An 11001-nucleotide genomic window follows, 5' to 3' on the forward strand; every position below is an offset into this window, starting at 1 on the left:
TTTCATACAAAATGTTTACAAAGACCACAGATATATGAATATTTCAATGTCATTGCTTATACATTCAATGGATTTAGTACGTACTTCGGAGTACCTTACCTACTAATACCATGTTACATTCTTATATAGCTGTGACAAAGCCGACTTTTTCAAACAAGAAAAGGACCTAACGGCAGGTTTTGAAACTTTTCGCGGGTCAGAACGGAAACACTCCATAGAGCAATACGAGTCTTCCATACGTATGAAAAAAAACCATGGAATAGGAAATATTACGCAAAGCGTAAAAGAAAAAAATAATGATAACAAATTTTAGAAAATGCCTAAAGTGGCAGTAAAAACCGTAGGTACATACATGTTTGCCAATATCACGGAATTACGAATCTGAAAACATCACAAGAACCCAGATTCGGAAGCAGTATGTGTGCGACCCATGTACCTAGATCAACAAAAAAGAAATGGGGCGACCGCGCTATCGCATACTTGGTAGGTACTCGTACTCTAAAAATTAAAAGGGAAAAAAAACGTGTCAATGTAATAAATATTTATTGTAGATATTATATTTTGACAATTAAGTACACAACAGCGATAACGATAACATCTAGAAAGAGCACAAGTCTCTAAGTTGTAATGGAAATCACCAAAACAAAAATCGAGGTTGGGTTTGTCCTAGGCTTATTTCCAAATAGGAATCGTGCAACGTTTTCTCTTTAAAGTAACATTACTTGTAAATTCACTAATAGTGGCGGCTCTAGACACATTTTAGACGGCGGCGACACCAAGATTGCGAGACACTTTTTACTTCGAAATAAAAATACCTTCAAATTAAGTGAGCCAAATTACAAAATAATGTGTAAACTAGTTTTGAAGATAACTTGTAAAACTTTTTTGCGATGCGACCGTCGGCCGCCACTGTCGAGAGAGGTCCTATGGCTGACATTTAAAAACAGCTCCGACATTTTAACGCTAAAATAGCAGTAATTTGTTAGATGTAAAATAAATGTGAAAACAATAACATTCAAATTTGCCTCGGACATAAGTCTCACTCTTAAGCGCCCCTAGCTGCGAATTCAATTTTGTTAGCGCCACATGGCAAAGAAAACTAAAGACCACGGCCTAAGCGCATTCAAATGAGATTCCTACACTTCGATGATTACCATACAACTACCCAGCTCGTCTTATGCAAACAGATCGGGCCTTGTAAGACTGGGTATGTGGTGAGGGACAAATATATTTGCACTTTGTCCTGTTTCTTCTCGTGTATTTCTAATACGCATTTCTCTTTTGTATGAGCGAAACGAAAAATATGACGAAGTCTATTTTTTAGTTTTCTCTATCTACGGCTTATTTAGATCTTGGGTAGTGTTGTGAAGGCTTGGCGCGCAGCGTCAGGCGGCGGGGCAGTGAAGGCGGGTGGGGGGCGACGCCGGTAACGCGGCGGCGCGCGCGGCAGCTCGGGCAGCGCACCGCGCAGCAGCCGACGCAGCGCTGCGTTGCGCGACCGCAACAGCGATACTTCAGAGTGCAGGCGCGACCGATCTGCAAACGGAATATTTCCACTGTACGAGTTCATTTCGCTTATGACATCTATCTGTCATACCATAGTCTCCTAGTACCTAAAATGCAGAAAAAATACATAATTTAAAAAATACAAAAAAATCGAAAAATAATTAGGGCCAGTAAACCCTCAAGGTTTACATTTGGCCAAAAGAATGAATATTATGAGCGAAATTAAATATACGAACGAAGCAATTTATAGATCTTAAAGCCTCAGGTTTTTCTACCAGTCAACCAATAGGTGATGTAGAAAGAAAAGAACATTTTTGAGGTTAGTGCAAATGAAAAAAACTTGTTTTGTTTTTTTCCTATTAGTAGAATACTTTGTCGATTGAAATAGAAGGAAAATTCCAATTACCTTGCAAAATAGTCAAGTAGTTGTTAAGCCCGCCCAACAGACCGTCCCAAAAATGATCTTTCTCGACAGAGAAGGCGTTCTTCCACGAGCTCCAGTACTGCTCTATTTCAGCGGACGTCAAAGATCGCGATGGTGAATCAAAGTTTGGCGGCTTTACACTATCCCTAAAACAGCAACAATTTTTGTATTACACCAATACTATATCGTCTATACTTCCTTACATATCCTTTTATAAAACTTAGTTCTCTGCCACGTCTGCTGTCTTTTCTCGATAAACTGAAAAACTACTGCTCGAATTTTTATGCGGTTTTCATAAAGAGGTAATTTAATATGTTTTTATCCGAGCGAAACCGAGACGAGCCGCTAGTATCATAAAAAACCTACTTCATTTTAATATAGCGCGGATGAAAAATTAAATGGCAAGAAAAGTATAAAATTTATTCGGTCTCAAATTATGATAAAAGTGTAGTGGTATATTTATTCAATTTAAACCAACAGAAAATACTTACATTATATCATTAAGTTTTTTCTTTTCCGGAGGCACAAATACCTCTATAAATTCGCCCAATGCCGTCAGCACTTGCATGGGCTCAATTTCTAGATAGTGGCCCACTGAAATTATTAGAATGATTGAAATATTAAAGCTAAAGCTTAAGCAATAATATTAAAAAAAAAAAAAACAAAATACAACTCGCAATATTATCGAGCAAACAAATTATAACTTGATTTTCGCATGTAAAATACTTATTAAGTATGGATGATGAATATTGTATATGGAAGATTCCTCTGTTTACTAGATTACTTACAAGCACAGAGAAACGGATTGGTCGGTTTGGAGGCGGCCTTGAACTCGGGCTGAGAGGAGACGGTGACGCCGCGCTTGCCCTGGCGGCCCGGCGCCGGCACCGCGGAATCGGGGCCCGGCATCAGCGGGGCTGAGGATGAAGCAGGGCAGCTGACTATTTGTGTGTCTTGACTATTCCTGCTCATTACTGAGGGTCGCGATCCTTATGTGACACCTTCCTAGGCATTGCGTTCCGCTTCGGAACTGTGCTCTGCAGTTTGAATGGCGTCGCTGACTTTGATCTTCAGTTTGCTAACACTCTGTATGTTTCTTTTTAATTTATTTATTAAATAGATTTTTTATATAGGGTGCAGGTCCCTAGTTCCTGATTTATCATATAGTGTTTGAAATGGAAAAGGCAGTGCCAAACGGAAATTCTTAAACCGCTAGAAGATCTGCCTAAAACCATGCTGTTGAAAAATATTTAAATACTTAAAAAAGCACATGGAGTCTCACCATGTTTATCGTCGAATTTTTGAATAATTTCATCAACTTCTGACACCAGCATTTGGTCCTCCGGAGACAAATCATGAGTCCTGAGTGAAAAAATGAAAAAGGTATTAACTATTCAATCGCATGTTTTTAGACTGTTAGAGCCATGGATCGTCGGTTGTCGGTCGGTTAACCATATCTATTTCAAATTTCATAAAATTGGCTCTGTGATTTAGCTGTGAAAGCGTAACAGACAAACCGATTTTCGCATTTATAATATTAGTTTGGATGGCCTTTATATTGCCAAGAAATTTATTCCAATGACAAAAGAGGTTGGGCCCAGACTACATATTATATTACTATATGAACATATCTTGATGAGAAAATTGAAGTTATGTTCTTACTTGAATCCCACATGTGTCGATCGTTGGGTGCTCGCAGACATACTCCTGGCTAAACTGATGCGAGGCCTAAGCGATGCTGATAACATACATTTTTATTTCATTAGACTAGCCTATCGACTGCCTATATATTAGGCTGCCTATATATGTAAGGAACATATGAAATTGGCGTTTGGTATAGGAGGAACAAAAAGTCGAATATTTTTTAATATATTTATTTAATCAAAGTAAGAACCATTACTATCTATGTACTTTTGCCATCTCATAGTTCATTGATTCCTTTACTAAAAAAACCATTCAGACGAGAATCAATAAAATCTTTGAAGGCGGTTTGGACAGCCTTATCGGAGTTGAAGAAGTTATTCAAATTTCGAAAAAAATGGTAATCTGTTGGAGCAAGGGCCGGGGAGTACGATGTCTTAGACATTCCAATCGAAGCTCCTCTAATTTGGTAGCCGTCTGGTGTGCAGTGTGTGGTCTAGCTTTGTCGTGACGCAGCAGTGGCGTTGAGCGATTGACCAGTCTCGGTTGTTTAGCAGCTAGCTTTTCCATCATAGTTTGTAATTGCTGACAATAGACGTCTGCCGTAATCGTCTGGCTGGTAAAACTGTAATGAACGACACCGGCACTAGTCCACCAAACGCTTACAAGTAACTTTTTTTGGGTCATTTTTCGCTTGGGGCAGGAATTGGCTGGCTGGCCAGGGTCCAGCCATTGCGATGAGCGTTTCCGATTATCGTAGGGAATTCACTTTTCATCACAGGTAATTATTTGATTGAAAAACTCTTCATTATTGTGCCGGTTAAGTAATGTAACGCAGCAGTCGACACGCGTTTGCCGGTTTGCTTCACTCAATTCGTGAGGAGGGTACTCCTTTGAAGTTTCTTAATCTTCCCAATTTGCTTCAAGTGGATTAAAATAGTCTTATCACTAACACCGAAGCCTGAAGCTAACTCGGACGTGGTTTCACAATAGCCAATTCTTCATTATCAACTAGAGTCCTTCCACGGGGCTTGTTCTGCAGGTCGAAATTTCCAGAACGAAAACGTTGGAACCAAAAACGCACTATGTTTTCTTTTTTGACGACCGCCATACATTAGTATGGCGGTCGTGTCAAAAATGATAAAAATATGATAATATAATATTATCATTAACCCTTCGAGCCGTTTCCGCAGCACTGGTGCTACGGTGGAACTCGTAGTCGTAAATAACGCGATATTTCAAGTTTTTAAATTATTTTAAATATGCTATTTATTTTATTTCAAGTTTTATTTTGTAAACTGACGCTGACTGAAAGTGACGCAAACAGTAAATCTGAAGAGAAAAAAACAAATGAATGACTGTTAACGAAACACAAATATAGCTGTATAAATTTGAATTTGGAATTCCTAACCAAAGAGGAGAAATTTGTGATTAAAGTGGCCAGTACAACAAAACGCCAATTTCATATGTAAGGACATAATATTATATTATTATAATATATTGACCTCAAAGCATTTATTCAGAAATTAGCCTTTACACTTTTTTACGTCAGATTTATAAAAAAGCTACAAACTACTAGCTAGCCAGCTTTAGAACTGTTTCGAATCTTCTGAAAATCTATCGAAAAAATGAAAATTCCTGCAAGTAATTTCTCACTTTGTATGTGCAATAACTTATTAAATAGTTAACGGGATTAGGGACTGCAAAGTGTAAATAAATTAAGAGTGGTCTCCCGTCAAATGTTTTGTCAAATATTATTGCTAACTATTTTGTAATTTTATGTAAGATGAAAAAGATAACAATAATACATAAGCGGAATATCGCTCATAAATGCAAAAAAGGTTCTACCTCTTCCTTTGGACGCAACACTCTGGCGGGGCTCATCATGCGAGTGAGACAGATCAGAACCCTCATTCAACTCAGGACCGTTGTCCGTCCCAACGCAGATAGGACAGAACGCGTACGCCAAGAACGTCTTACACAGCAACTCCACGTCTTCTTCTGCTTGTATTTCTAAAGCCTGAATGTGAATAATTTAAAAAAATACATGTAGTTTTTTTTTATAACTCCTACTGTAACACATTCTACGAAATTGGCCTATATTTTTTTGGGCAAATAAAAAAGCTTTTATCTATTTTTATATATGTCGCTAGAGTGTGGCTAGATAGGGCTGTAATAAAACATAATTATTGATTACAACTACAGTAGCGAATAGCTCGCGACCTAGAATAGGACCACTCCCATAATCCCCCATTGATGTCGTACGAGACGACTATAGAATAAAAAGTCTTGACAGCATTCCCAAAGAGTGTTGAAGTGAGTGTTTCGAAAATTTAAAGGAGACAAGCAGACAGCTTCATAACCCCTAATGTCCGGTAACACGCAAGAATGAGAGCAAACTTACCATGAAGATAGAGTCCAAAGTGCACAGATTTCTAGATGTTAGTTGATATTTTTCTATGAGCTTCAGCAATCGATCTTCTACCAAGAAACCTGTGTTGTCTGCCACTAGTTGAAGTATATGGCGGACCTGGAACAGAAATCGTTTAGAAATAATTTTATTATTAATAATAAATCAATTTAGGGTTAAAAAATTAAATAACATTTTATTTCAGACTTTCGTCCATACATTTGAGATACGATTACATAAGTTAGATATATGGCAGTTTTCATGAACTTCCACTTACTTCTAGTGAAGGAAAACATCATGAGGAAACTTGCACTCTAGTTGATAATTTTATCCGCTTATGTGTGAAATGGAGAAGTCCATTAATATATGTTGCAACACGGTTTCATTTCACATAATGGCCAAAACAAGACGAGGGTTTTGACGTGTCTAGAGGAATGCGACTATATAAAAAAATCACTTGCCAAATTGTCTCTCGCTTCTCGGGTATTTTCTATATCGCTACTGACTTCGACAGCAGCCACAGCTTTGCTGGCCTGACTCATTTCACGTTCTGTGAAACGAAAATTGTTGTATTGTATTTAAAACATCTATTTAAAATTTATTTAAAATCTAAGATTATCCGCCGCAGTCGTTTAATTCTAATGTGACCCAACCTGATGTTGCAGACGTGGATAAACTGTGTGTGCGATCCCTTACCATCAGGTGGGTAGCAAGCTTGTTTGCCTGCATTCAATATAAAAAAACATTCGCCCATACATTTAACATAAAAAAAGATGGTACATAGAAAAACACATAAAATATTATACAGTGCAGGTGTGCTGCAGCAATAAAATGGCCGCAGCTCAGTGGTAGTATTGCTTGGTGTGCAAGCACTGATTTTCAGCTAAAGCCTGTAATATGTAACAGGTGGTGCGATTATCAGACAGTGGTGAATAAATACAAAGATAAATAATAATGAAGCTGATAGATAACCAAGATTCATATACAAGGTATACGGCACAGTGACGGATATTAATATCCGTATCGTTCCGCTTTGACTCAATAAGGACAACTAGTAACGCCTACCATATTTAGCAAGTGGACTTTTAGGGGGTGCGGGCGGCGGGGGCGGCGGTGGCTCCGACAGGATGTGGGCGTGCAGAGCCACCTCGGCCTGCCGCAGGTCGCGGCTCAGCTGCGCGCACTTCGCAGAGGACATGCGCCACACCTGGCTGAACTTGTAGTTGTTCACGTGCGAGAAATGCTCCGCCTTCTTCTCCAAATCGTCCATAGCCTGCATCAGTTTTGATATCTCCGCGTCCGCCCTTCAAATTCATAATTCTTCATTCGATTTTGGGTGTTATATCTCATTATCGTCGAAAACAATGCCTTATCTAGTCGCACACTAGCGCCACCATTTTCGGTTTAATCAACAGTTAACAAATTATTAAACTGGTGTGGAATGATTTGTCAAGATCATTTTTTATTTTCGCTAGAAAATTGATAAACATGAGATGGAGCTAGTGGGCGGATACGGTTTTAGGATACGGTAGATACGGTTTTAAATCTAAGTGTCGACTTTCAAAGGCTGAAGAAGCAGCGCAACAATCATTAGCGCAGCCTTTTTTCCAAAGAAAAAATAGTATATAATACCTTATCTCTTCTTGTGCGCCATCCTCGGCCGCCTTGCGAATCTTCGAACGCAGTGTGTTCGCAACGTCTGACATTTTGTTCAGTTTACGCTTTTGCTGTGACCTCACGAAAACGTTTTCCTCTTCGCGTTTTTTCAACACCTATAAAAAGATAAGATAATTCTCACTCGTCTCATCAAAGTTGTTACTCATTATCTTTTGTCTTCTTAATTTTTAATGACTCACCTGATAATTGTATCCGATTTTCTCTGTGTTTATAATGCATGTGGCCTTCAGCTTCTCCAACTCCTTCTGCAACTCTTGCGTTAACGACTCCAGTTCTATTTTAGCCTCGCGATATTTCTCGTGGTGGTCCCACATTATAGCTTCCATTTCTTGTTTGTGTTCTTCCAACTAAAACAAAAATAAATTCCTCACTGATTTATCTGACTTTGTTGGATTCCAATGTGTATCAGATTGATTTCTATCTTTTGACCATTGACTTTGACAAAATTCGTATACGCGTAAAAAATCCAGTTCTCTTTCCCATGGGTATACCCACATTATCCTCTTGTGGCTTATAGTCACTCAGAAATAAAATAATTGTATATATTGATTGATGACGATATTTCTGGCTTAATAAATAGTGCAAAATCAAGTTAAAATTTCCGTTTGGACCTGAACGTATGGAACCCTAAAAACTAAACTAACTAAAATAGATAACGGTACGTAGTAGGTTTCGCCATCTCCGACTAACATTGGCCTCACCGTCATGAAGCAACATTCTTTTCGTACGTATTGGTGGCCCCACTACTCATCTCCACAGGAGTCACGACGACTTTCAAACACTCTTCTCAATTTAACGCACGACAGCGACATATAGCTCGGCTCCTACTTATAGTCGGAGTAGACAACGGTTATATATTTATAGTTAAAATCACTTGGTCAAACTTATACTCCATGTGCGCGACTTCCTCCCTGTCTCGTTGCTTGTAGAGCGCCTCCCAGCGCTTGTTGTTGTGGTCCACCATGGCGTCGCGCTCTAGGTTGATGGCGTGCTCAATGAGGCTCAGCTGCTTCTCGTACGACCGCTGCATTATCGTCACTTGCTTCTCTATTCTGTCCGATAGCTCTTTGATGTCTTGATCCTGGAAGACAAATTTTGGTAACTACACGAAAGTTCTTATCGAACGTTAATGCTGACACTGGTGTTATATTTTATTAAAGTCGCCTAAAGGTATCTGACATGACTTTTACAACTACTTGCCGCCATCTAGTAGCAATACACAACTTGGTGATGATCTTGGCTTTAATACACAAAATAATAAAAAACACGATAAATAACTACTTTACTCACTTGTTTTTCCAAATCGTCGTAATACGCCTGATCCATCAATCGTAAATCGTTTTTCAGCTCCTCTACCAACTGGTTCTTCTGTGCTAACAGCTTGTCACACTTATCTTTCTGAGCCTTCATCTCGGCGTCAATGTCTAGCGGGTCTTTGACTTCCAACATCAGCGCCCAATGCTCGGATATAGCTTCATATTGCAATTGCGCTTCAGCTGCTTCTTCTTCGATTTTTTTGAAGTTTTCTGCAGAACAAAATAGATAAGATCTAGTTGAACCGTTACATGTTTTTTTCTTAAAAGTTTGTAAATGTTTATGGATATAAATTAATTAATGTTCTGGTATCAGCAGCAGAATACGCCCTGAAGTGCTCCGTTTTCCTACGGTGTATATTTGTTCGCCCAATGTTTTATGCCGGCTCCACAGTGTTTCCAAAGAGTTCATTGCTGATCTTTCGTTGATGTAAAACACTAATTTACCTACTAAATAAGTAAATACTTATTTGCTATGTATTAATACAAATTTGTTTAGGCATCTATCATGAGTTCGGCGACAGTGTGGAGATGGCATTGTTTTACTAGCGGTCCATCCCGGCTTCGCTCGGGTAAACCATTAAAAATTATACTTCTTCAGGAACCGGCTATCTGCTATTGCTGAAAACCGCATGAAAATCCTTACAATATTTTTTGACACACAGACGCGGCAGTGGACTTTTCTATAATATGTAATGTAATACGGATGACACATTATGATGCGAATTCGATAGAAAGACGTTGGATGAACTACAAAACATAGGTACCTCATTTTTTAATTACGTTTTCAGTTTACTTTTGGTTTGGTCCCGCCATAGAATAAGACCACGAGGCGACTGAGAGTAGGCAATAATAGCATTCACAAGAAGAGTTCATGTCAGGCAGGCGGCGTTATAAAACACAGCCAATATCTTCAACATTTTAAGGTCATTCTTTTTACGGCTTCGCGGCATCAGTCTTGAACGCAACCGGAGATGAGAGAAAGGTGTAAGTTCTTTCAGTCCTTCGACTTTACATAAATTTCCCACCTTTGGCTAAATAAACATAAAATTACTTTGCGTATTTTTAGAGAAGAGTCCTCGTCTGATGACCTCCCGCTCATCCGTAGTGACCTTGACATTGGTAACCTTTGCAGCGCCATCTAACGCTAGCCTCTGGAGTTCCTCTGCAGCCGTTGCGGTCGCTTGTTCTATGAGACCTGGCTCTTCTTCTGGGGCTACTTCTTCAGTCGCCTGTTCTGCTCTGAAATTTTAACTCAACTCAGCACAGAACTACTTTTATAGATTTGCCATCGACACCCAAAGAAGGACAGAACGGCACACCGAATTCATGTGCAGCACTTTTGCTGCACGATTTGAATGGGATCGTATCGCATGCTTGTATCGTGAAAAAGTTATTTACAAAAAGAATCTGCCACTTACTTTTTCAAGGCATCCTGCCTCTTTTTGATTCGCAAAGCCCTCGCCGCTTTCCTTTCCAAAGGATCCTGGGATGTGACTTGGGGTTCTTTAGGCGCCAACACGTCGTCGTCATCATCATCGTAGCCCCCGAATTTACCAGCCATGATTACAAATATCGACAAAAATACACCCACAAAAATTAAATATTTTCAGTTTCGATCTATCAAAATTAACATAATATTGTTGTCATAGAGACAATAATGTTTGGTTTGGCTACCATAGTGATGTATAATCATGGAATTAGTAGGTGGTATGTACTCCGATAATTCCATGTGTATAATAAAGTGTATGCGACTGTTGATTGCAGATATAACGGACCCGCGCTTTATAAATCTATGATTGATTGCGTAGGAGTGTTTTTAAACATAAATGTAATGTTTTTAAATTAAATGCAAAATTTTACTTTACATGCATTTATTTAATTTTGCTTCAATAAGACTAAATAAATGCAAAATTTTACTTTGCATGCATTAATTTTGCTTCAATAAGACTAAATAAATGCAAAGTAAATAGTAATAATCTGTAAGTAGTCAATTTACAAGGGGCCTTAGATGTGTCTCTGTCCCTTGA

The 11001-nt window shown here is 38.8% G+C and overlaps 1 protein-coding gene across 1 annotated transcript; it reads right to left on the minus strand.

The window, feature by feature from the left end:
• Window positions 1-526: 526 nt before the first annotated feature.
• Window positions 527-10620, minus strand: LOC128675356 (uncharacterized protein). The gene is made up of 16 exons (XM_053754701.2): window positions 10393-10620; window positions 10026-10213; window positions 8949-9184; window positions 8533-8739; window positions 7838-8005; window positions 7614-7753; window positions 7047-7285; window positions 6443-6531; window positions 5976-6101; window positions 5420-5591; window positions 3593-3668; window positions 3213-3292; window positions 2719-2847; window positions 2422-2524; window positions 1913-2076; window positions 527-1536 (listed from the first exon to the last, which is right to left on the minus strand). The coding sequence occupies exons 1-16, from the start codon at window positions 10533-10535 to the stop codon at window positions 1346-1348; spliced, it is 2451 nt and encodes an 816-aa protein (XP_053610676.1). The 5' UTR covers window positions 10536-10620; the 3' UTR covers window positions 527-1345.
• Between the last annotated feature and the right edge of the window lie 381 nt (window positions 10621-11001).

The sequence above is a fragment of the Plodia interpunctella genome, chromosome 14 (genome assembly GCF_027563975.2).
Source record: "Plodia interpunctella isolate USDA-ARS_2022_Savannah chromosome 14, ilPloInte3.2, whole genome shotgun sequence".
In the NCBI taxonomy this organism is placed as follows: domain Eukaryota; kingdom Metazoa; phylum Arthropoda; class Insecta; order Lepidoptera; family Pyralidae; genus Plodia; species Plodia interpunctella.

Excerpts from the sequence above, each read along its gene's own strand:
- LOC128675356 (XM_053754701.2), bottom strand. The coding sequence starts at position 10,535 with ATGGCTGGTAAATTCGGGGGCTACGATGATGATGACGACGACGTGTTG. Across the intron at positions 10,214-10,392 it reads AGGCAGGATGCCTTGAAAAA|AGCAGAACAGGCGACTGAAG; the intron begins GTAAGTGGCAGA and ends TTAAAATTTCAG. Across the intron at positions 3,669-5,419 it reads TGTTGCGTCCAAAGGAAGAG|CATCGCTTAGGCCTCGCATC; the intron begins GTAGAACCTTTT and ends GTATGTTATCAG.